This window comes from Geotrypetes seraphini, chromosome 5, assembly GCF_902459505.1.
Source record: "Geotrypetes seraphini chromosome 5, aGeoSer1.1, whole genome shotgun sequence".
Classification (NCBI taxonomy): domain Eukaryota; kingdom Metazoa; phylum Chordata; class Amphibia; order Gymnophiona; family Dermophiidae; genus Geotrypetes; species Geotrypetes seraphini.
The window spans coordinates 261,257,652-261,285,061 of NC_047088.1; the positions used below are offsets into that span (position 1 = coordinate 261,257,652).

General features: G+C 45.2%; 1 protein-coding gene across 8 annotated transcripts in view; it reads right to left on the reverse strand.

Moving 5' to 3' along the window:
- The window catches only part of TNS1 (tensin 1), a 606,988-nt gene that overhangs the window by 102,773 nt on the left and 476,805 nt on the right, over positions 1–27,410 (reverse strand). For all 8 annotated transcript variants that reach the window (XM_033945996.1, XM_033945995.1, XM_033945994.1 and 5 more), the window contains one exon: positions 8,093–9,862. In XM_033945996.1, the coding sequence (XP_033801887.1) occupies positions 8,093–9,862 (1,770 nt within the window). The remainder of the gene's footprint in view (positions 1–8,092; positions 9,863–27,410) is intronic.

The window sequence follows — 27,410 nt, forward strand, 5'->3', positions numbered from 1 at the left end:
AATGTTGCTGCTCTTTGGAGATTCCAAATAACAGCAACATTCCAGAATCTCATAGAACAATAACATTCTGGAATCCTGACTCGATACATCAGGCTCATTCTCTGAGAGTATTCAAATCCAGACTCAAACCCCACTTCTTTGAACATGCTGTCAATTCCAAACTCCAGCCCACCTTCTAAGCTCCTCATTCCCTCTGTAATTCCCCCACCTGAGCACTGTGTATTGATGCACCTTCTTGACTAGATTGTAAGCTCTTCTGAGCAGAGACTGTCTCTTCTGTGTTTTGACGTACAGCGCTATAGAAATGATTAGGAGACTCTTCCTATCTTGATTTTAGAAAACTCTTTGATAGGCTAATATCTTAATGCATTCTGCTTCATTTCTTCAATCAAGTTCCATATATTCAACTTGATGTATTTTATCCGTTCTATGTTTTACTTCTTTCCCTCAAAATACTTAAGAATTCAATAGCTAATTAAATATTCATTCAAAAAACTTCGCTAAAATAGGATATAATCTAATATGTTTTATAAATGTGAGTGCTCAGTTTCAAACATCATTCAAACACAGCAGTGTTGTAAAGCAAAGATATTGTATCCAGACATCATCGCACCCTCCTGCCTACCTGCCTCACGGTCAACTAGAAAAAAAGAGATGTTAATCTAAAAAATAATATTTTCAACTACTTATCGTGTGAAGGAGGTACTTAGCTCAAACATTCCGTTCCAAATCTTCTTGTAGTCTGGGATGCGCAGAGCTAAGAGCGTTCAAGTCTGTGCAGCTATGCTGGTTTGAACTCAAATTGTGTCATTTCCAGTCTTCTCATTCAAAATGTGCTCCAAAAGAATTCATTGTGCTTGTGAATACATCAGTCCCAACACAAAAACTGAATCCGCACTGTTACATTACATTACATTAGAGATTTCTATTCCGCCATTACCTTGCGGTTCAAGGCAGATTACCAAAGAGTTAAAAATGGTGGTTACGATGGAAGATCGTTTGTCATTTCTAGAGAGGTAAAGAGTAGGTCATGTAGTTTCTGTGTGGCGGGAAAAGGGAGGGAGGAAGGATGGTAAGTTTGATGTTAGGACTGTTTCAGAAATTTCTTGAAGAGTATAGCTTTTATTTCTTTTCTGAACGTCTTGTAGTCTGGGGTCGTTATCAGTAGATTGGAGATTTGGTTATCTAGTTTAGCTGCTTGAGTGGCCAGGAGGCCGTCGTATAGTTTTTTCCGTTTTACTTCTTTGATCGAGGCTGTGTGAATGGGGTGTGTGTTTTTCTATGTCTGAATGAGGTGGTTTGGATGAGGTGGTTGTTCAGGTAGGTTGGGCTGTCTCCGTTTAAGGTTTTAAATAACATACAGTAGAATTTAAATAGTATTCTTCCTTGGATTGGTAGCCAATGTGAGTTGATGTATGCTTCTGTAATATGGTCGTGTTTCTTCAATGAGTAGATGAGTCTTAAGAGTAGTATTTTGGGTTGTTTGTAGTTGTTTAGTCATTGTAGCAGGGCAGGGGAGGTAGAGGATGTGGCAGTAATCTAGTAGATTTAGGATTAGGGATTGTACTATAAGCTGGAATTGCGTTCTTTCAAATAATTTCCTGACTTGTCTTAGGTTTCTCATCACTGCGAAGGATTTCTGTATTGTTTTATTTATTTGTGGTTGTATGGTGCAGCAACGGTCTATAGTCATTCCTAGTAGTTTTATGGTAGTTTGAATGGGATAGTTGATTGAGTTGATTTCTATATTGGTTATAGTTGGAACACCGATCATGTTTCAAGTGGGCTGCTTTATCAGGAGGAAGATTAATGATTAATCCTTGGGACTCATAGCGGGAGGAACTCAAGTATTTTGATTGTTTTTTGTGAATTCATATTACAGTTATTTTTCTCCCAAAAATTTGTTTTGTTTTTGATTTACTTCTTTCCCTGCCATGCCGATATTTTCTGCATTATATTGTAAATGCTTTCTGTCTTTATCTGTTTTTAAGTCCATTATTCTAATTTGTATTTTATCTGTATCCCATGTATTAGCTCACCTTGTTGTGAACCGCCTAGAACTTTTTCAGTATGGCGGTATATAAGAATAAAATTATTATTTATTATTATTATTACTAGTGGTAATGAAAAATCATAAAGTATCCTCAGCCCTAATATCCAACTATAGACCGGTAGCTTCCATTCCGTTTATTATAAAAATTATGGAGGGATTGGTTCACACCCAACTGATGGGTTATCTTGATCAATTCTCTCTCCTCCATGAAACTCAATCTGGTTTTAGGCCATTATTCAGTACGGAGACAGTAATTGCGGCTATCTTAGACAATTTGCACCTACTGTTTAGTAAAGGCCTTAATGCCCTGATAATGCAATTCGATATGAGTTCTGCCTTTGATCTAGTGGACCACATGAAACTGCTGCAATGCCTAGATGCCATTGGTATCCGGGATAAGGTGCTGAACTGGTTCCGTGGCTTCCTTATATCCCGCACCTATCAGGTTCGTTTTAATTATGAGCTTTCCGACACCTGGAGCAATCCATCCGGTGTGCCCCAAAGCTCTCCACTATCCCCATTGCTCTTCAACGTTTACATGTCCTCACTGGACACGAAGCTAACCCAGCTGGGGATAAAACTATTTAGTTATGCAGATGATTTTACGATTATCATCCCATTCACCAATTCTGTCTCCGAAACTATTCCCAAAGCTTCAGAAGCTATAAACATGATGGAACAATGGATGACAAACTTTAGGCTCAAACTTAATTCAGATAAAACGACTTTTTTCATTGCTTCACCACATCCACTTGACATTAAATCACCCCTCTGTATCAATAACCTTAGTTACCCTATCCAGCCCTCCATAAAGATACTAGGTGTAACTCTGGATCAATGCCTAACCATGAAAGACCAAGTAGATTCCTTAATCAGAAAGGGATTTTTCACTCTCTGGAAACTCAGATCCCTTAAAGCTTATTTTGTTACATCGGTTTTTAGAATCCTAGTCCAATCCCTCGTACTAAGCCTGCTTGACTACTGTAACATCGCCTATTTGGCAATTTCCCCAAAAAATATGCGACGCCTACAACTGTTGCAGAATGCGGCAGTCAGACTAATCTTTGGACTAAAAAAATTTGACCACGTGACACCCTACTACCGGCAGCTACATTGGCTGCCGATGAAGGCACGCGTAAAGTTCAAATTTGCCTGTTTCTGCTTTAAAGCATTACACGGACTTGCCCCCAAATACATTACTGACCTTTTCTCCTTCTCAACCAACAGACACAAGAGAAGTTCACATTCCAACTTCGTTTCCCCCCCAGTGAGAGGTTGCAAACTGAAAAAAACACCATGAATTTCTTCTCTCACACCAAGCAGCATCATGGGGTAAAGACCTAGAACGGGGGTTGGCAACCCGCGGCTCCAGAGCCGCATGCGGCTCTTTTTAACCTTTGCCGCGGCTCCGGTAGTGTGTCACGCGGGCCGGAGTCTTTCAGTGGCTGCGGCGCGCTCCTGAAGAATGGGAGGCGCGGAGGATGACGTGTGATAGAGGTCTGCATGGGGACGCCCCCTGGCCCACGGGACTCCCATGGGGATGAAAACAGCCTACCTAAATTCTGGCGATGCAGGCATGCAGCTTACAAGTCCGGCGTCGCGGCGGGAAATAGCCATGCTGAGCAGTGAGCTCAGCACGTACACAGATGAAAGCCTTGCTTGCTGATTGGTCCGGCGGCACGGCGGGGCGGGGCCGCCGGACCAATCAGCAAGCAAGGCTTTCATCTGTGTACGTGCTGAGCTCACTGCTCAGCATGGCTATTTCCCGCCGCGACGCCAGACTTGTAAGCTGCATGCCTGCATCGCCAGAATTTACGTATGCTGTTTTCATCCCCGTGGGAGTCTCTCTCGTGCGCTATGGCTCTAAGTCAGGGGTGCCCAACACGTCTATTGCGATCAACCGGTAGTTCAGGAAGGCAACGTGAGTCGATCACAGAGCCCATCCCGGGCTCCGTGATAGACTCGTGTTGCCGTCCCGATCTACCGGGCCTATCAGCCTTCCTCTCCCCGACGTCAAAGACGCCAACGCCGGGCATTAGGCTGTTTTTGTCATTTCGGGGGGGGGGGGGAGACTCGTAGAGGGAAGGCCTCGATGTCGGCAGCTTGTCTTGATCACCGCTGCTGACGAGTTGCTGAAGAGAGCCGCGGAGCAGGGGGGTGTTGCCAGGTGCAGGTAGAAGGGAGAGGGCCAGATGCAGGACTCGTGGGTGAGGGAGGAGAAGAGAGAGAGAAAGAGAGAGGGGAGGGAAACAAAAGGAAATATTTCATACTGGGCTGGGCCGGAGTGGAGGGAGGGTGGAAAGATTCTAGCTACAGGGTGCAGTAACAAAGGAAAAGGGGGGGAAAGCTGAAAATGGAGATAGTGACACAAAGAAGAGAAAGGGTAAGCAGGACCTACTGAATAAGGATAGAGATACAGAGGGGACATGAAGAGGAGGTGCTTATTGGCCCAGTAATGGTGGTGATCTGTGATTTTTAGCAGAACAGTGGTATTGCGGCAGAAACGCCGAACAATTTTCACAAAGGTTGCAAGTAATGCTTGACCGCTACTCTTGAGGATGTTGCCCATCAGAAGGCCATTATGGCTCAGAATCATAAATGGACTGATATTGAAAACCTTCCCAAATTGGACAAACTTGTATTCGAAACATGGAATGCCATCCCCAACACTTATATAAACATGAAAAAGTATGCATTTGGAGTGCTGTCGATCTTTGGCCCCACATATGTATGTGAGCAGGTCTTCTCCAACATGAACTATATTAAAAACAAACATCGATCACGCCTCACAGATGACAGCTTGCAAGCCTGTGTGAAAATGAAGGTGACGTCTTACAGCCCTGATGTGCAGACACTGTGCACTGAGGTTCAGGAGCAAAAATTAGCTATTAATGTGCAAAAATATATTTTACATTGTTAAGTGAAAAAGTCCTTTTTTTCTTCAGATTGACAGCTAACTGCATGATCCTGTATATAGCATTAAGATAAGAAACAATATATGCAGTGTTAGATTTGTTTTATAATGGTTTTGCGGCTCCAAGTTTTTTTTTTCTTTTCGAAAACGGGTCCAAGTGGCTCTTTATGTCTTAAAGGTTGCAGACCCTTGACCTAGAACAATTACTTTTGCCCTCTACTTATGAGGAATTTAGGAAACGTCTAAAAACCACACCTGTTCCTAAAACATCTTGACAACTGAATGATCCACTTATCTCTTTCCTCTCAATAGCGACCTACTGTGCTTTTGATCACTTTTCTCCTCAACAATGAATTTCCTGTCTAATTACTTCTCTTTCTTCTTCCCCTCTTGAAGTCAGTCAATTTGTACCTTTGCTTAATCTTTTGTAAACCGCATAGAACGTCACGGTATTGCGGTATATAAGCTGTTATTATTATTATTATTATTATTATCCTGTGATAGATAACTAGAAAGCAATTAAATTTGAGTTTTTGCCACATTTTATTTCATCCACTGTTCTGTTGTAGTCAGACATAATTTTAACATGCAAAAAGATGTTTTCGAAGAGTGATCTACCTCTGGCAAGAACTGGATATTCTCCAAATAAAATTCCAAAATGCAAAAGTGGTAGATGGCAGCAGGGGCGTAGCGAGGCTGAATGGTGCCTCTCCCTGCTCTCTCCTACACTCCCTCGCTCCTTCCCAACCCCCCTGTACCTTTTTAATTTTCCAGGAGCGAGCAACATCATAAACTCGCTGCCCGCGTCGTGTCTGCTATCCCTTTGATGTCACTTTCTAGGCGTCGGCCTGTGACTTTCTAGGCGCGTGACATCAGAGAGAGGCGACACTGATGCTGGCACAAGTTTGTATTGCTGCTCGCAAGAGATACGAGGGAAGGAGCACATACACACGACCTCATAGAAACATGGCGGCAGATAAAGGCCAAATGGCCCATCCAGTTTGTCCATCCACAGTAACCATTATCTCCTTCTCTCTCCGAGAGATCCCACGTGCCTATCCACATGCCCTCTTGAATTCAGACACAGTCTCTTTGCACCACCTTTTCTGGAAGTCTGTTCCATGCATCTACCACCCTTTCCGTAAAAAAGTATTTCCTCAGATTACTCCGGAGCCTATCACCTCTTAACTTCATCCTTTGCCCTCTCATTCCAGAGCTTCCTTTCAAATTAAAGAGATTCAACCCATGTGCATTTACATTACGTAGGTATTTAAACATCTCTATCATATCTTTCCTCTCCCGCCTTTCCTCCAAAGTATACAGATTGAGATCTTTAAGTCTGTCTCCGTATGCCTTATCACAAAGACCACACACCATTTTAGTAGCCTTCCTCTGGACCAAATCCATCCTTTTTATATCTTTTTGAAGGTACGGCCTCCTAAGCATTTGGCTTCCAGATCAACTAGAATATCCTCTAGCACAGGGGTGGGCAACTCCGGTCCTCGAGGGCCAGAATCCAGTTGGGTTTTCAGGATTTCCCCAATGAATCTGCAGAGATCTATTTGCATGCACTGCTTTCAATGCATATTCATTGGGGAAATCCTGAAAACCCGACTGGAATACGGCTCTCGAGGACCGGAGTTCTCTACCCCTGCTCTAGGGGTCCACAGTGCCAAAATCCTTCATCTGAGGCCTCAGTTCCCTGCAGAACTCAGCACATGCACATCCTTATCATCTCTCCTACTCTGTATATCAGTGATTCCCAACCCTGTCCTGGAGGAACACCAGGCCAATCGGGTTTTCAGGCTAGCCCTAATGAATATACATGAGAGAGATTTGCATATGATGGAAGTGATAGGCATGCAAATTTGCTTCATGCATATTCATTAGGGCTAGCCTGAAAACCCAATTGGCCTGGTGTTCCTCCAGGACAGGGTTGGGAACCACTGCTGTATATAGATCAATAATCCAAATTAGGAAAATGAAAATTCAAGTTCATTTATTTTTGGCATACTGTTGATCAGGTTTCCATCTCGTCGGTTTATAATTCACAAAAAAACATAAAATCAGAAATAAGTAGGACAGAAAGATCAAGCCCTAAGACAGATTGCAATGTATTCAATTAAGGAGGGAAATCAAGGAAGAAGAATGCAGAGACAGATAATTAACCAAGGTGAGGAAAAGCAATGGCCGGCCTTGTTCTGACACATTCTCTCCACTGGGTCTTACAACTGCTGAGATAGTTCAGTTCCATGGTTCTAGCTCAGGTGTGGGCAACTCCGGTCCTCGAGGGCCTGAATCCAGTCGGGTTTTCAGGATTTCCCCAATGAATCTGCATTGACAGCAGTGCATGCAAATCAATCTCATGCAGATTCATTGGGGGAATCCTGAAAACCCGACTGGATTCCGTCCCTCGAGGACCGGAGTTGCCCACCCCTGTTCTAGCTATTTTTAGCTCTTCTTATCAACCCAGTAGACATCACTTAGCAATTACTTTGTTACAGAGAAGATCTGACCTCAATGAGCCACCCCCAATTCTTACTGCAGAACTGTGTTGACCAGAGTGGAGTAGTAAGGGGGGATTGGGTGCAGGGGGAGCTGGCACCTCTCCACCCTGCCCCACCACACCATCACTCACACCAACCTTACCTCTGTATTATATTCACTAGCACGAGTAACTTCTGCCTGTTGATCACACCAGCCTGGTTCCCCTCTGAATCACTTCTGGGTCACGGGGCCAGGAAATGACATCAGAGGGAATCTAACGCTAGTGCGAAGAGCATGCTGCAGAAGCCACTCATGCTGACAAAGATTTAGAGGAACGGGAGGGGGGGGGGCGGAAGGAGTGAGGGCCAGGATAGGAGGGCACAGGGGGTGCGAGGGAGGAGCGCCTCCTACCCTTACTACGCCACTGCTGATCAGCTGTCCTCCTTCCTAATCTTATAAACACCCGCTGCAAAATACAAGTGAGCGGTTCTGATATGGTCATTACCGAAACTTTGTTTTAGGCAGTAATAATAATAAAAAAAATTCCAATAGTGAAGAACAAAACTGAAATTTCCCCTACCCTATATTGGTGGTGAAATGGATCCTCTGCTATGGCATGCAATGACTCAGAACCTTACCTGCTACTCTGTGGGCCACAATCCCCTCCAGATTGTAGCTTTCTTCTTCTGGGGTATTGGTAGGAACTTCAGTGCTTTCTGCTCCTTTCAGTAGAATTTGGGATTGAATCATCGCGTCAGGGGATGAATGTGAAGTACTTAGGGCTTGCTGAAGACCAGTAGGGATGTATATATTTGTAGGAGGCACTGGAGAGGAGGAAGTGCTGCTTGGGCTGTGTCTATAACTCCTTACTGGTGACGTGGGAGAGGGCTCGTATTCATATGGTGAGTAGGCCCCATTGACTGCAGTCTCCCTGTAATCCTGGAACACGTGATCTGGCTCCCCAATGCCCCTCTCAGCCTCTCCAAGTGTTCCCGATGAACAGACTTTTGGCATTAGTTCATTCATAACCAAAGGCTGGCCACCCTGACCAGTAACGTTCTGCACTACATTTGGTGGTGGAGTAATATAGGCATTACTGGTTTTCTGCTGAGCCATCTGAGAAACTGGCTGATTATAAGTGCTTAAGACAGGCTGAGCAGAAAAAGAGGTGCCTGCTGGAACAGGTTTTCCATCTCTGGTTGCAGCAAGGACACTCTTGGGTGCCTGTGAGAATGAAGGATCAAGGTCCAACATCAGCATATTAAGTGTTTCAATGGACTGTTCGATCTCTTGCTGGGAAGCCATCTTGGGGAACTCAGGTATGCTATGACTCTGAGGCACAGACTGGAAAGTGCTTGGCTGTGTGATCAGGCCAGGGCTCTGCCTGTCAAGTGCCGAATCGTGCGATTGGGAAGAGGGTTTGCTACTAACGCCACCTGGCTGCTGCCAAGAATGAAGTCCCCTCTGAACCGCTTCTCGGCTGCTACCGCTCCGGACGGGCGCCTGCGGGAGCTGTGGGCCAGTTTCATGCTTGATGGTCTCCGCTGTTGAAAATGAGTGGGAACGATTCATGGAATTAGGATCATAATAATACGAGGGCTGTTGTGTCACGGTTGGTTGCTGATGTTGTTCCCAGCTGGAGGCAGGAAAGTTGTCCCGGTGTGTTGCTAGAGTGTCTTGGGCAGATACTGAGGGGTGCATCTGATTCCCTAAGTTTTGAAGATGGCGACCGCCAGTTTTTCTTATTGCATTCTGGTTACTGTAAGGGTAACCACCATTGACCAATGGCTCATTCTCATAGAGTCCACTTTTGTGCAATTTGTCCATTCCATTGAATCTGGATGAGCCATTAGACAAGGAGGGAATATTATCCATTTTTGGAGCTTCCTGGTAACTAATCTCATTCATGTTAGTTGTGCCATCGAAGGAAGAAAGAGTACCCAGGCTACCTACACTGTGTCCATCCTGGTTGGGAAGGTCATCATCTAAGATGTCCGTTTCCCGTTCTGTAGCGAGAGCTGTGCTTTCCCCATTAATATGAACTTGCGCTGGAACAACATGGAGTGCTCTTCCAGCCACTGATGTCGCTGGGTGGTAGTTATGCATCGACACCTCAGGTTGCAAGCCAAAGCCACTCAGAAGTCTCTCGAGCTCCTTCTTCTCATCGGGCGTCAAGATCGGGTTGGCGGCGGTATTCGTCGCCTGCTCGTCTGTTTTGTCAGTTTTGGTGGAGGCGGTGGAGTTTCCCGAGTCACTGCTTACGGAAAGTGTGTGCTCAAGGTGGTTAGGAGCAGCAGAAAGGGGGATACCATTTGCGTTGACAGTACTGGTGCTGCCGTGGGTCGAGTCTTTCTTTTTCACCTTGGCGTACAGACTCCCATCTAAGGGCCCCTGTGTGTGCCCAACCTCTGCAGAAAGAGAGAAAGAAAAGAAAAAGCAGCTATCAGGAACTCTTTATAGCTTTACTGAGGGCATGCTAGAAAAGACCTCATTAGGCATCAGCAAAATGCAGTGATGAAGCACTGAAATGTTTATACAGCAATCTAAATGTCTGCTCTTGCAAATCGATAAGAGTTTGACTGTCTTTTCAAGTTTGACTGTCTTTTCAAGTCAATATTACTTCACACTGTTCTCCATCAATGTACCCAACAATAAAACTTCCCTGACACTGTCACATACTTTGTCACTCTGTCCTGGAACAGCATACCCTGGTGTTGGGGAGGTGTAACTGCTGCCCATTTTTAATGGCATGGCTCCAAACAAAGTTAGTGGGCGTGTTGCAATTGGTTTCATCCTTTCAGCACCAAAACAGACAGAAAGGCTAGGCACTCTGATGTCTATTTAGTGTCAGGTCACACAGAGAAAGGGATGCTTCATTAATATATCTATCTGTTACTGAGCGTGTGGTGCAGTGGTTAACACTACAGCCTCAGCACCCTGAGGTTGTGGGTTCAAACCCAAGCTGCTCCTTGGGACCCTGGGCAAGTCATGTAATCCTCCACTGCCCCAGGTACATTAGAATAGATTATAAGCCCACAGGGAAAAATGCTTGAGGACCTGAACAAATTCATGTAAACCATTCTGAGCTCCCCTAGGAGAGCAGTATAGAAAATTGAATGAATAAATAGTGCGAAAAGCTTCAGCCTCTGATAACCAGAGCTGGCATTGTGATGTCATAATGCCTCATTCCACCAATAAGAGCCAACCTCATCAGTGATGTCACAATGGCTTGATAGTCCTACACTTGGCTCACTTTTAACAGGTTTTGATGTCTAGAGTGGTGTAGTGGTTAAAGCTACAGCCTCAGCACCATGAGGTTGTGGGTTCAAACCCACACTGCTCCTTGTGACACTGGGCAAGTCACTTAATCCCCCCATTGCCCCAGAATCATGAGATAGATTGCGAGCCCACTTGAGTACCTGAACAAATTCATGTAAACCATTTTGAGCTCCCTTGGGAGAACAGTATAGAAAATTGAATAAATCAATAAAATATTTCCTTTTTTTTTTATTGGGAGTGAAGATTTCCTGCCAGTGAAAGACCGGAACACCCAGAGTTGAGCAGTAATTTGAGTTGTGTCCAAACAAAGGTGTAAATTAAGAGGAAGGGGGCAATTTTTAAATGTTTGACGACTGTGGCTGCCCCCCTGCCTTAGTGCTGAGACAGTGGTTCTTAAACCTGTCCCGGAGGACCCCCAGCCAGTTGAGTTTTCAAGATATCCCTAATGAATATGTATGAGGCAGATGTGCATGTAATGGAGGTGACAGACATGCAAATCTGCCTCATGCATATTCATTAGGGATATCTTGAAAACTCAACTGGCTGGGAGCTCCCCAGGAAAGGTTTAAGAACCACTGCACTAAGACATCTTCCCTGTGTTTTAATTGCAAGCAGATCTAGGTTGTCATTGAACTACACATCCCCTCCATCCCGGGGGTTAGAGGCAAAGCGGGCCCGTGAATACCCAAAAATCGCAAATAACCTCCCTCCCACCTCTCGGACCTCTCCATTGTACTTACTTTTTAAAGCCTAGTGGTCTAGCAGAGCAGGAGCAATCTTCCCATGCTCCTGCCCCGTGCAGAGTCAGGAATAAAAATGGCTGCCGTGAGTTCACGGCAGCCATTTTTGTTCCCAGTTTTGCATGGGGCAGGCGCATGGAAAGATCACTCCTGCCCTGCTTCACCACTAGACCACCAGGTTTTAAAAAGTAAGAAAGAGAAGAGGTCCGGGGAGGCAGGGGTGGGTCACCCCGACGAAAACCGCAAATAATCGAAGTTGCGAGTTCCGAACCCACGAATATGGAGGGGGATGTGTACAATCATATCATGCAACTGAGATAAACTGGCCGTAGCTGACAACAGAGTCGGCCTGTAGTTCCAATGTAAAACTGTGAACAAATTCCTTGAAGTCAGGTCCTTTGATTAATGACTCTTTGTGTCTGCCCTTGCAAAGTTGCTTAACCTCCCTCAGCTGGGTGGGGTAGATTAGATGCCTTTTATGCCAGGGCTTCCCTTACGTTTTCACTCAGGATATCTCCAATGATCTGCATATATGTTACATTTCCAATATATACAAATACATTTACGATAGTTGTTGTGGATAGTCTGCAAAGAGATTTGTACACGCTGTCATACACGACAGAGAAGCCCAAATGCCTTTGCATGAGCTTCGGATTTTGTAACCGCCCTTTGGTTAAAAATGGCCTACAAGGGAATAAACTGGGCTACGCATTCAAAGCGCTTCACAGACTTCATTCTTGCGCTGGAGCTCTTTGCCAGCAGAAGCGTTAAAGGCCACTGAATCCAACACCAATTCAAACCTTCAAAAGCTTTGGAATAAGGCTGTCATTCACGGAGAAGAGGCACAATTACACTGCCTGAGTGTGCTTGCTTCTTTCAGAGCCAGTCCCAGCTGAGTTAGCTGGAAGAGCTTCTAGGCAGAACTAAAAGCTTTCTTTGAAAGGAAACTGTGACTCTTCCTTTTGGCCTGAAGTTGGTTAATTGCATCTAATGGAACCTGTCCTAATGGAATTGGAACGCTATGATTTCACCATAGTCTGCCTTCAGTCAAAATTACTTTTTTACACAGAAAATCAGAAATTCACATGACTAGATGAGAGAATGAGCCTGAAGCCCTTTGGCATGATAACTAGTACAGCTGGACAGCGGACAGAGACAGAAAACCTCCCCAAAAACATCTGTAATACTCCATCACCGTGGGAGTGCTCTACACCCTGAGCACAACCCTTCTCCCTCCATTAGGGAGAGTGTGTCATAGTGGTTAAAGCTACAGCCTCAGCACCCTGAGGTTGTGGGTTCAAACCCACACTGCTCCTTGTGACCCTGTGCAAGTCACTTAACCCCTCCATTGCCCCAGGTACAAGGAAAATGGTTGAGTACCTGCATAAATTCATAAACCAATCTGAGCTTCCCTGGGAGAATGGAAAACTGAATGAATAACTAGTGTGAAAAGTTTCACCCTCTGGTAACCAGAGCTGGTATTGTGACATCATAATGCATTTCACCAATAAGAGCCAACCCGATCAGTGATGTCACAATGGCTGGATTGTCCTAGATTTAGCTCACTTTTAGTACATTTTGTTTTCTAGAGTGGTGCAGTGGTTAAAGCTCCAGCCTCAGCACCCTGAGGTTGTGGGTTCAAACCGACGTTGCTCCTTGTGACCCTGGGAAAGTCACTTAATCCCCCCCATTGCCCCAGGTACATTAGATAGATTGTGAGCCGAACAGACAAGGAAAATGCTTGAGTACCTGAATAAATTAATGTAAAAACATTTTGAGCTTCCCTGGGAGAACAGTGTAGAAAATTGAATAAATAAATGAATTTTCCTTTAACTGACGGAAAGCAATTGGAGCCTCAAGGCTGCCCAGAGGTGGTGGCTGCCCTCACTTGTGCCGTTCCATTTCTATGCGAGATCCCATGAACATCAAAGCAATCTGGGCTCCTCTTGTTAGAATGCTTTGTGGAAACCGCTGTAACGTGATGTCAGACAGTTAAAAATAAAACATGTGGAAGCACGGTCAGTGCTCACATCTTATCACAATCAGGCTGACTCCAAAGCCTTGTCTACACCTGCCACCCCCAATGATTGATTTTCTGCACAAATACTCAGTCTATATCTCCCCCACTGATGCTCCTTGCTTTGCATCCTCTCCAGTTCCCGTGGAATGACTCTTATTTTCAGCCAAATGCATTAATGGCCATCTCTCTCTCCTCTGGGAATGTCACTGGCTGGCTGCCCCGCTATTGGTCTTCAAATCCCTTTCCGGCAATGCTCTTGCATGCCTTTGCCACCTCCAAATGTATGGCCCCCTCCCTCTTTCCCTCACGTTTATATTCACTTTCAAAGCGTTTCTAGAAAACGGCTCATCTGTCACATTTTCCATTAAAAGTATCGTTTCATCTTTTAAGGCGAATCCACATCAAACTTTTTACAAACATAGCCTAGAGATGCTGAAGCGAGACAACAGTTTTTGTTGAAAAGGTAAGGGAGGTCTATCCTGTGCTTCTAATTAAGTTATTTCCCAGTGACACAATGTCACTTACTTGGATGTACAGAGACAAAGACTAGGGGGGGAGGACACTTGACGAAGTTACAGGGAAATACTTTTAAAACCAATAGGAGGAGATATTTCTTCTCTCAGAGAATAGTTAAGCTCTGGAACGTGTTGACAGAGGATGTGGTAAGAGCGGATAGCGTAGCTGGTTTTAAGAAAGGTTTGGACGAGTTCCTGGAGGAAAAGTCCATAGTCTGTTATTGAAAAAGACATGGGGGAAGCCACTGCTTGCCCCAGATTGGTAGAATGGAATGTTGCTACTCTTTGGGGTTCTAGAATCTTGTTACTCTCTGGGATTCTGGAATCTTGCTATTCCTTGAGATTCTGTATGGAATGTTGCTACTCTTTGGGTTTTGGCCAGGTACTAGGGACTTGGATTGGCCAACTTGAGAACGGGCTACTGGGCTTGATGGACCATTGGTCTGACCCAGTAAGGCTATTCTTATGAAGACTTTTATTTTTCACTATAGTGCATATATAGTTGTAATGTTAATTCACTCAAATATGAGAAAATAAAGATCAACAAACATATAAATTGGCACCATTGGACTAAACACCTGCACGGCTGCACCTTGTCCTAATTTCCAAAGTAAAAAAAAAAAAAAATACCTGCACACACTTGCACTTCTTTTTTGCATGGATACCCATTTTGATGAAAACAATGCAGAATTTATTGGAGTCTGCCATATACTTCTGTAACTAAGCCGACAAATACATGTGTATACACCGGTAGTGGCCTAGTGAGGAGGGGGCGGACTGCCCCGGACACAGTCTCGGTAGGGGTGCTGGCACCTCTCCTGCTCTCCGCCTACCCACCCCTTCAAAATCTTCTTTGGCAGCGATCAGCGTCTCCTAGCTACTGCTCACGCTGGCTTCAGCTCTCCTTCTGACATCACTTCCTGGTCCTGTGTTGCTTTGAAGATAAGTCTAGCGGCAACATTCTAGTCTATAATTTTTTTACGTATATTTATGTAGAGAACATTACAGTAATCCGGTTGAGAAAAAGCAAGTGATTGAACTAAGAATCAAGTAACAAATTTGGCTTCAATTTCTCAGCGTCGTAAACGTTATCCCAGTTAAAGATCGGGCCTGTTGCTCCCATGTCCGATAACTATCAAATGCAATCCCCCCAATTCTCAATTCTGACTCCAGTTTCAGTGGGGTACTATGCAATACCAATTGAGTATCATCACTAGTGATCCTAGATGGATTTAACAATAAAAATCCCCCTCCTCTCCTTTTTAGCGCTCCAAGTCACAGTAGAAACCTCTACCATGGCTTAGGAAAAGAGGGTCTTGGTTTTATCCTTGTTCATACTGTCGGCCCAATCATCAACTAGACTCGTGGAGGAGCATTTTCAAAACATACGTCTCAGTCCGATTTGACATTGAATATCCAGGTTGAGCACCAACATCAGGCAGACAGTGCGCTGGCTATTGGCCCCATGCTAACAATCTAGATGTCAGCATATAATAATAATCATAACACTTTAAATACCGCAGGACCGTAAAGTTCTATGCAGTTTACAATGATTAGAAATGCTACAAATTGAGTAGAACTGACAAGTAAATCTAGTGAATCATTTAAAGTGGGAAAGATTGTACAAATCAGCTGCCTAAGTACTCCAGGAACAGAAACGTTTTTAGGTGTCTCCTGAATTCTCCATAAGTATTAGCATGCATAAGTAATTGTTCCAGGTCTTTACCCTATAATGCTGCTTGATATGAGAGAAGATGTTGATGGTGACTTTTGAATTTGCATCAGCTCTAGGGGAAATGTCATTATGCCTAAAATATAGGTCTGTGTCTGTGTATGGCCGTTTGGTGGGGGATGGGCTGGGGAGGGCTTCAATGGCTGGGAGGGTGTAGGTGGGCTGGAGTAGGTTTTAATGGAGATTTCGGCAGTTGGAACCCAAGCACAGTACCGGGTAGAGCTTTGGATTCTTGCCCAGAAATAGCTAAGAAAAAAATTAAAAAATTTAAATTGAATCAGGTTGGGTAGACTGGGTGGACCATTCGGGTCTTTATCTGCCGTCATCTACTATGTTACTATGTTATTATTATGAAATACAGACACAGAGAAAACTGAAGGCAGAGAAAGACCCTATGGCTTTTACACAGTTTGCCCATCCATACCGTCTTCTTTCACGCCCTCAGAGATTCTATGTAATTGTCCCAAGCTTTCTTGAATTCAGATCAAGTTTCCACCAGGAGGCCATTCCCCAAAATTTACCACCCTTTCCATGAAAGAGACTCACCTGCTGTGCATTTATGCCACGGAAGTATTTAAACGCCTCTATCCTATCTCCCCTTTCCCACTTTTCTTCCAAAGTATTTATATTGAGATCATTAAGTCTGTCCCCGTATGCCTTATGACGTAGACCATCAACCATTTTAGTTGTCTTCCTCTGGACCAACTCCTTCCTGTTTATATCTTTTCGAAAGTGCAGTCTCCAGAATTATAGACAGTAATCTAAATGAGTTCTCACCAGAGTCTTCTACAGAGGCATCATCACCTTTTTCCTACTGACAATTTCTCTCTCTCTGCACCCAAACACCTTCTAGCTTTTGCCTTCATCAGTTCTACTGTATCAGTTTGGCCAACTTAACATCATCACAGCGAATTCACGCTCCTTTTATGCACACAAGTTCTTTGCCCCCTTTGGTTTTTCCAGCCAAAATGCAAGACTCTACATTTTTTAGAATTAAATCTTAGCTGCCAAATGCTATACCGTTCTTCAAGCTTCACTAGGTTCTTCCTCATGTAATCCACACCATCAGGTGTATCTACCTCATTGCTGATTTTGGTATCATTCGCAAAGAGGCAAACTTTACCAGACAGCCCTTAAGTAATATCACTTACAAATACAGTCATATCTCGGTTTGCAAGTAACGCAGTTTGCGAGACGAGCAAAAGTTTCAAGTTTATTAAAATTTTGATATAAACACAATATCAAATATTTTCAATGCTTATAACAATAAAAAAAACATTCTTGCAAATCTTGGCTCGCAAACTGAGCATTGACTCGACATGCGAGCCTCCACCTCCGAGAAACATCATCACTCAGCATCACCCCCCCCCCCCCGCCCGTCCAAACCCTTAGTGCGATCGGGCACCGGCACGCAGCACCAACCCACAGAACGTGCCGGTGCTGAAAGAGCCTGCCGCTGATCTCTGCTGGGCCTTGAGCATCTGCGCATGCTCAAGGCCTTCTGGCTCCCGCTCTCTCCGAGATTCTAATGAGATTCTCGGTTTGAAAAAGAACTGGCCTTTGAACTGAATCTTTGCAGCTCACCACTGGTAACATCCCTCTCCTCACAATGAGCACCATTGACCACTACCCTGTGTCGCCTTCCAACCAACCAGCTTTTAACCCAGCTAGTCGGTTTAGGGAGCATACAGAGGGACACTGAGCCATGTTTCAAAGGTTTGCTAAAATCTAAGCATCCCACATCTAGCGATCTCTCTTGGTCCAACTCTCTGGTCACCCAGTCAAAGCAATTAATCAGATTTGCCTGACACGACCTGCCTGAGCTGTCTCTAGTGCAACCATGCCGCCTCAGGTCCTGCAATTTCACTAGTCTGTGTTTTAAAATGCCAGATTTACCAGCCTGTAGTTTACATCTTCCTAACTTCCGCTCTTGTGGAGAAGGACCACATCTGCCCTTCTCCAGTCCTTTGGTTCCACTCCCAGCTCTAGAGAAGCATTGACAAGCTGCAAGAACTTAAGTTCCTTCACTACCCTTGGAAAATTACGTGTCCACTTTTCTTTTAAGAATAGGCTACAAATAAGTACATTCCTGGGGCCTACAAATAGGAATGTATTTATAGAATTCCCTGCTTAAGCTTCCATTACTTAGAATAACTATAGGCATTTCTAGGAGTGGATTTGGAGCAAGGTCACAGCTTATAAAGTACCCACAAATATATGTATGCAACATTGGTGCAGTGGTTCCCAAACTTGTCGCTGGGGTTTCCCAGCCAGTCAAGTTTTCAGCTTCTCCACAATGAATATTCATGAGAAAGACTTGCATGCACTGCCTCCACTCCATGCAAATGTCTCTCATGAATATTCATTCTGAATATCCTGAAAACTTGATTGGCTTTGTAGCCCTCTGAAACAGATTTGGGAAGTACCGCATTGGTGGGAAATCTGCGGGAGCCTCGGACTAGAGGTAACGTGTGTGGCTACTTCTGGAGGGAGGCAATTTTATATACGAGGCTGTGCTGAAAAGTTCTCAGCCCAACCAAGAAGAGAATAACGAGGATATGGTTCGATCAATGATCTGAAACAATGTTAAAACAAAGCATTTAAAAAATACAGAATTTTCTTTCTGCAAATTTGCTCAAAAAATAAGAAAACACTCTTTTCAACTTCAAAGGTAAAATAACGCTCAGAATTTAGGAAGTTGGTGGGTTGGGCTGAGAACTTTTCAGACCCCCCTCCCCCCCGGTATGTAATAAAAGTGAGCCAAGTATAGGACAATCAAGCCATTGTGACATTACTGATGAGGTTGGCTCTTATTGGTGGAATGAGGCATTATGACATCACAAGCTCAGCCCTGGAATGTTACGATGAGGGGGTGCTGAAAAGTTCTCAGCCCAATCAAGAAGAGAATGAGGTGGATGTGGTTCAATCAATGATCGGAAACAATGTCAAAACAAAGCATTTTGTTTATGCAAATTGGCACTTAACGGAATAAGAAAACCCTCTTTTCAGCTACATTGGCAAAATAACACTCAGAATTTAGGAAGTTGGTATTGTAAACCAACCAGATACTTGCTGATAGCCGGTCTCTCAAGTTGTAAATAAACTCGGAAACTTTTCAGCACCCCTGAGCCCTGGCCTGCCCTCTATGTTTAAGCACAAGAAGCTAAGGAAGCTTACATCGTTGGTAGGAGGTTACGGCTTTTTGGTCCTTTGAACTAACAACAGGTCTATCCTTGGATGGTCTCAATGCTCCACTTTGATTGTGCAGAGGTGAGAATTGATACAAGTGGTGGTGGAATTTCAGATTAAAAGTTCAAAGATGGACAACAGCCAATGCGTAGAAGTGACTGTGGTCCCTATGTCTTCCGCCTCATTCTACTGAAAACCATCCTTATCAGAGGGCAACAATCAGCCCACAGGTCCTTCTCCTGTCCTGCTGCCAACAGATCTCTTTGCAGCCAATGTAAAAAAAAAAAAAAGTAAATTGAGAAACATAGAACTTTTTGTTTCTCTTAATTCTGTTCTCAGTAGGATAGAAACACTGGACTAAAATACTTTTTTATTCCAGCCATTGTGACATCACTGATGAGGTTGGCTCCTATTGGTGGAACGAGGCATTATGACATCACAATCTCAGCTCTGGCAGGTAGATCCTCCCACTGTAAGCCTCACTATGTCAGTGCCGCTGCTGTTCTGATCATCATCAGCATGCCATACATATACTGCACTATTCCACTTAGGAGATAATCTGTTTCATGTTTTACTCTCTTCTGCTGGTGGCTGTTTGCTATCGATTCTAGATGTTCAGCATCGGTGTCTAGGCTGATAATGAATATCTGGATACAGAGAACCCACAGTTGCCAGCGATACAACCATGACTGTTGCTAATTTAGTAGTGGTGCAATTGAGCTTAATTATCAGCTGGAAACATGGACCTGCCTTGCACCGCCTTCAGCCCCCCTTGTTCCGTCTCCACTCCCCTCCTCCCCCTCACAAAGCCCCCTCTCTTCCCAGCCACGTCTGGAGGGCCTGGAGCACGCGCAGATGAGTGTGATGTCATCTGCACATGCTCAGAGGCCCTCCAGATGCGATCGGAGCTCATCGTTGCTTTCCAAAACCTGGACAAACTGCCAGGTTTTGGAAAGTCCATTCAGGCACCTGGATAGAGCCAGATTTTCTCGGACGTCTGGTAACCCTAATCAGGGGGCGACACAGAGGCTCAAAAGTTAATTAAGCAGAAGAGTGCAGGCATGAAGATTTTCCCAGGGCTCCTAATACCCTTGCAACAACCAGTCCACAGAGCCGAGCCATCTAATTCCATTTATCCCCGTTACAAACGTACTTTGGGCACAGGACTGGATTTATATCTCATGTGCCCCTAGCTCAAGGGTGGGCAAACTTTTTGACTCGGGGCAACAATGGGTTCTTATATTTCACAGAGGGGCCGGACTAAAAGCATCTTTCTTTCCTTCCCTCCCTCCCATCCCTTGAGCACCCGCCCCCCACCGCGCAGACGAACCCCCGCTGACCCTCCATCCTTCCTCCCAACCGAACCCCGCCGACCTCGAGCCCTACATACCTCCCTCCAGAGCATCGTCGGGCCGGCAGCACTCTAAACAGGCTGCTTTGCGGCCTTCTCTCGTCGGGGCCTTCCAAGTGCCGCGTTACTGATGACATCATCAGTGATGCGGCCATAGTTTGCCCTAGCTGCTCCCTCTGCTCTCCCCTCTCATACCCCAGCAGACCTCTCGCCCTCCCACTCAGAGCTGCGTTTCACACTCGAGTTTGCCGTCTCCTCCTCTTCCGGCTTCATTCTCAAGTCCGGAGGATCACAGGGCCTGATGCTGTTCAGACTGTTTGGAAGCCACCAGAAGAGGTGGCTGTGGCCGTGGCTTAGTAAGAGGAGGGTCAGGCTGCCCAGGGCACCATGTTGGAGGGGGCTCTGGCACCCCTCCTCCTCTCTGCCCCGCCTCTTCCCATTCCTCCCCTCGCCACGTGCGCACGCACCCCCTTCCCTTCCGCCATACCTCTAGTTGCTCCTCGCAACCGTGTCGTCTCTCCTGCTGGTGTTACTTCCGGGTGCCGCATAGAGGAAGTGATGTCGGCGGGAGAGAATGACGGGGTCGCGAGGAGCACGTTGAAGTTATCGGGGAAGGAGTGGGTGGGCGTAGGTGGGACACCACCGCCCCGGGTGCATCTCACCCTCGCAATGCCACTGGGCCGTGGCAGAAACAAGTAAGAAGTGTTGGGATGGGTTCATAGACAAAATCGCGCAAGACAACAGCGCGCCGACAACTGAGCGCAGACAACTGAGCACAAGGTTGACGGCGCGCCGAAGAAAAGCACTATTTTAAAGGGTTCCGACGGGGGGTGTTGGTGGGGAACCCCCCTATTTTACTTAACAGACATCGCGCTGGCGTTGTGGGGGGTTTGGGGGGTTGTAACCCCCCTCATTATACTTGAAACCGAACTTTTTGCCAGTTTTTTAGGGAAAAAGTTCCGTTTTAAGTATAATGTGGGGGGTTACAAACCCCCCAAACCCCCCACAACGCCAGCACAATGCCTGTTAAGTAAAGTGGGGGGGTTCCCCCCCACCCCCCCCCATCGGAGCCCTTTAAAATAGTGCTTTTCTTCGGCGCGCCATCAACCTTGCGCTCAGTTGTCTGCGCGCCATTGTCTCGCGCGATTTAGTCCCATCACCTTGGGATGAGTAGGGTTACCAGATTTTACTACGGTAAAATCCCGACCCATGGACTCACCCCCCAGGTCTGCCCAGGTCCACCCAGCCCCGCCCCCCCCCCAGCCTGTTCTCATCCTCGGAGCCGCATCGGGAGAGCATCTGTGCATGTGCAGGTGTGACGCGATCAAACGCATATGCATGATGTCACCACATTGCCCCTGCACGTGCGCGCATGCCCTTCCGACGCGGTCCCGAGCTGGAAGCTTTTCAAAACCCGGACAAAGTGGCAGGTTTAGAAAAGCCATCCAGACACCTGGACACGCCTTCTTAAAAGAGGACGGCCAGGTAAATCCGGACGTATGAGGGATGCAGGAGACTGAACATCCTGTCAATAGAGATCCCCCTCCCCCCCTAACAAGAAAACCATTTAATATTATTTTATTTAATATTTATTTATTTAAAACCTTTTATACCGTTTCCAAAATACAACAGTGTACATCAATAAAAAAACATACATAAGATTAAAAAAAAAAAACAACCATATCATAAAATCTGCATAATTAAACAATTTCTTCTCTTCAAATGATAACTAATAAATCACAAAAATGCAGTAACAAACGGCTGAGTTTTTAACTTTCTTAAACTGAAAACGGTTTACACGCAGGCGCAATTGGCCCACCAGGGCATTCCACATTTTAACACCGCCAGTATAGAAATCTCCTTCCTGCCTGTAACCCATGCCACCCATAGAGAGACTGTGAGCCCACCGGGAGAGTCAGGGAATTATGCTTGAGTACCTGAAAAAATTCATGTAAACCGTTCTGAACTCCCCTGGGTGAACAGTATAGAAACGTTGCCTAATGGAATACTGCGTCCAACATTGGTCTCCCTACCTAAAGAAGGATATAAAACTGCTGGAGAGGGTGCAGAGACGAGCAACAAAACTGGTGAAGGGTATGGAGAAACTGGAATACGAGGATAGACTTAAAACACTGGGATTGTTCTCCCTTGAGAAAAGGAGACTGCGTGGGGATATGATCGAGACCTTCAAAATACTGAAAGGAATCGACAAAATAGAGCAGAGAAGATTATTTACAATGTCCAATTTGACACGGACTAGAGGACATGTAATGAAGCTAAGGGGGGACAGGTTCAGGACTAATGTCAGGAAGTTCTGCTTCACTCAGAGAGTGGTTGACACCTGGAATGCCCTCCCAGAGGAGATTATGGCGGAATCGACCGTCCTAGGCTTCAAGAGCAAACTAGATGCATATCTCCTTAAGAGAGGCATGTAAGGATATGGTGGACTATAAATTACGACAGGTGTACACCTGGCAGGGCCTCCGCGTGTGCGGATCGCCGGACTTGATGGACCGAAGGTCTGATCCGGAGATGGCGCTTCTTATGTTCTTAATGGGACACCTGGCCCTGACTGGAAGAATGAAAGAGCAGGCAAATATGGCATTCAATTCTGAGAAAACATTGCAATTGCAAAGCAGGTCAGTGCTCCTGGATTCCGTGTCCGCCATGGAAGGTACCTCACGTTCCTCTGCTTATTGCAATCCGATTCCAGAAACGCTTTAGATTTCGAAGAGACGACACTACTGCAGGAAATAGCTCAGAGAATCCAACCTGATGTATGTAGGTTTTCTTTTCTTTTAAGTTAGGGCACTGCACTAAGCCATTAGCAGACATGTTTTCACATGGGCTATCTTTATTTATGCAACTAGAGTAACAGGACACTGAGAAAAGAAAAGATGGTGTGAGCTTCGTATGGGCCAATCCTCTAAAAATAAATAGATTTAACACATAACAAGAACAAGCCCTGTAGCCCTTTTATAGAGAATGACGTGGGGACAGATTTTTCCCCGTCCCCGCGGAAACTCATTTTCTCTTCCCGTCAAGTTCTTTTCCTGTCACTGCCCCATTCCTGCAAGCTCCGTCCTCAACCCCACAAGCCTCGAACACTTTAAAATCCTAAGTAGCAACATTCTAGAGCTCAGTTCGTGATGTCATAATGCCTCATTTCACCAATGCCTGAGCTCCATCCTCATCTGCGCAAGCCTCGAACACTTTAGAATCATAAGTAGCAACATTCTAGAGCTCAGATTGTGATGTCATAATGCCTCATTCCACCAATGCCTAAGCTCCGCCCTCATCTGTACAAGCCTTGAACGCTTTAAAATCCTAAGTAGCAACATTCTAGAGCTCAGTTCGTGATGTCATAATGCCTCATTTCACCAATGCCTAAGCTCCGTCCTCATCTGCGCAAGCCTCGAACACTTTAGAATCATAAGTAGCAACATTCTAGAGCTCAGATTGTGATGTCATAATGCCTCATTCCACCAATGCCTAAGCTCCGCCCTCATCTGTACAAGCCTCGAACGCTTTATAATCCTAAGTAGCAACATTCTAGAGCTCAGTTCATGATGTCATAATGCCTCATTCCACCAATGCCTAAGCTCCGTCCTCATCTGCGCAAGCCTTGAACACTTTAGAATCATAAGTAGCAACATTCTAGAGCTCAGATTGTGATGTCATAATGCCTCATTCCACCAATGCCTAAGCTCCGCCCTCATCTGTACAAGCCTCGAACGCTTTAAAATCCTAAGTAGCAACATTCTAGAGCTCAGATTGTGATGTCAAAATGCTTCATTCCACCAATGCCTAAGCTCCGCCCTCATCTGTACAAGCCTCGAACGCTTTAAAATCATAAGTGTTTGAGGCTTGTGCAGTTAAGGCAGAGCTTACAGGAATGAGGCATGGACAGGGACAGTGACAAAACTTACAGGGACAGGACGGGGAAATTGAGTTCCCTTGGGGAAAATTTGTCCCCATGTCATTCTCTACTCTTTTGAAGCACCAAGAGGCAGAGCAATGGACAGTATGGATGCGCATGCTACAACCTGAAGACCTGTGCAGGTGCAGAGAGAACTTTCTGGAATTTGATTAAAAGTGGTACCTCTAGGGCAGTGGACCCCAACCCTGTCCTGGGGAACAGGTTTTCAGGATGTCCTAATGAATGTGCATGAGAGCGATTTGTATACCTGTCACTTCCATTATATGCAAATCTCTCTCATCCATATTCATTAGGGATATCCTGAAAACCCGACTGGCTTGTTGTCCCCCAGGACAGAGTTGAGAACCACTGCTCTAGGGGCAAAGCAACTAGGAAAAAAATATGAACAGGTTGCAAGATCAGTTGATGTTAAATTGCTGTAGTTAATGAAGTCCGGGATTATTTTAGTCAAAATGGGCAAAGCAATAAGGCTCCTTATAGTGAGGGAATATATGGTATTGAGACAGCTTTATTTTCCATGAGCTTTTGTGGGTTTACTATGAATTGCTGAGTGGATGCTGGGACAAAACATTTGAGATTAGGTAGTATCAGGGGGCAAGACATTACCACTTGTTAATTACGCATTCAATCAGCATTAGCATTCTACTCTCTGTCGGCACCTGGTGGCTAGCACTGAGAATGGAAGACTACTGGGGAAAGCCAGGCAACCAATTGTGAAAGTTAATGATCCAACCACAGAGGTCTAATTCATAAATGAAATGCTGCTCACTCAGCTGAGTATTAAGTGTATGCGTTAACAAGAAAAGACAGGACAGTTACAAGTTTTCTTTGGGCACCATGAGCAAGACGAAATAACTGGGCATGCCTGTAGCACATCTCTAGGAATGAGTAGAAAAAAAAAATTAACTGATTATAGCCAAAGTGAAGACTGTTTGGCACGACATCATCAGTTTGGAAACCACATCGGAACCTTCCTGGTACACTTTCTACAAATGCCCAGTCAAAGTGCGAATACCTCACTTGTCTGGGACCAAAAAGCAGGCGCAGGCTGGCCACGCGCAGTCACACCTAATTCTTTCGCCATTCCCTCTTGTTGACCGCTCTCTGGGCAGGCATACCAACCCATCAAACACAGCCAGTTGAAAACTATACAAGAGACCCTGCTTTCACTCAGTAACAGGTGCTTTGGAATACAGGAAATAGCATGCAGAGAACGTATTGCCTTCAGTGTCAGATGGCAAAGTAATCCTTTGCATGGTCCCGGCGCTAAATAACAAATCCCCGTTTGACAACCGAACTGATGCTCATTTTATTTTGCCAGGCAAAAAGCTTCTAAGCCTCGCGCAGTCTAATAATGCAAGAACCTCCACTTACCCAGAGAATAGGTAAGAATGATTTCCTCCCGTTTTCTTAAAGACCGCAAGTTTCAAAGATTTGACGAAAACTCCAAGGTCTCTTGCCTCTCCCCAGTTCCACTCTCTCTCTCTCTCTGCCTCTGACAGGAGAAGGCAGGGTTTTCTCTGGCTTGTAGGAAGTGAGTGGGATAAAACCGTCTGTTATTTTAGCCAACTGGATCCCAGGGGGGGGTCACTTATCATCCTGCAGCTATGCAATTTCTGTATGACTTCAGAGGCTCTGAGCCTCACACCAGAGCTACAGTATGCTTATAACAGCAGTCTTACACAACAAATACTCGATTCTATGAAAGAGAGAGGGAGGGACGCGCAAGAGGAGGAGTGGGAGGGAGAGCGGAATCAGAGGCAGGGAAACATGAGGGGAAGATGGGGGTCTGAGAAAGTGTTGTGAGAAATGAATGAAAGGGGAAAGAGAGGGGTGAGGAGGAATGAGAACAGGGAGCAAACGGGAAGAGTTAGTAATATGGAATGAGCAGGAAAAAGGGAGGAATGAATAAAAGGTGACAAGGTGAGGAAAGTTAATAATATGGGAATAGAGAAGGAATGAAGAAAAGGAGGAGAAGAATGAATAGAATAGAAAAGGAAGGGAGGGCTGATGGGAAGACAGATGGAGACAGGAAAGAACTGAGAAGACAGAAGCAGGTAGAAATGAGAGGGACAAATTGAAATAAAATATTAGATGAGGAAACGAAAAGAATGGGGGTGGGGGTGGGTGGGATTAATGATATGAGGCTGAAGAAGAACCGGGGTGACAGGGAGGGAGGAAAATGGTGACAGTGGAGGGACAGCCTTTTCTTCTTGGCAAATGGAAATACTTATGTATTTCACTAGACTCTGCATCTAAAGACCAAGTACAGCTTCAGAAACAGAGTAATTATGAATAGCAAACTGGAAATATTTTCAGGGATTTAAAAAAAGGAAAGAAAACCATTCACAAGAGAGGCAAAGGAAAACAGAAGGAAACAGAGAAAATAATAGTGTCAAAAGGGGAAATTAACAAAAGGAAAGGACGAAAGAGAAGGGAAAGCAAAAAAAAACAGAGCAAAGATGGTAGGACAGAAAAGAGGAAAAGCTGGAGAACTAAGGCAGGAATGCCAACAGACTGCCAGAAAAATGATGGAGCTATTACAATAATTTCACCTCTGCAGTGACATGGGTTTGGGACGTACGAAGCTACTACTACTACTTATCACTTATATGGCGCTGAAAGGTGTACATAGTGCTGTACATTTTGAAATTTATAGACGGTCCCCGCTCTGAAGAGCTTACAATCTAACTCGGACAGCCAGGCATGACATAAAGGGTTGGGGATGCAGAATACAAGGTGAGAGGAGTTAGGAGTCGAAAGCACTCTCAAAGAGGTGGGATGACATTTATAGACGGTCCCCACTCTGAAGAGCTTACAATCTAACTCGGAAGCCAGGCATGACATAAAGGGTTGGGGATGCAGAATCCAAGGTGAGAGGAGTTAGGAGTCAAAAGCACTCTCAAAGAGGTGGGCTGACATTTATAGAAGGTCCCTGCTCTGAAGAGCTTACAAGTAACTCGGACAGACACACATGACATATAGGGTTGGGGTTGCAGAACCCAAGGTGAGAGGAGTTAGGAGTCGAAAGCACTCTCAAAGAGGTGGGATGACATTTATAGACGGTCCCTGCTCTGAAGATCTTACAAGTAACTTGGACAGACAGACATGACATAGAAGGCAGGGGATGCAGAACCCAAGGTGAGAGGAGTTAGGAGTCGAAAGCACTCTCATAGAGGTGGACTGACAT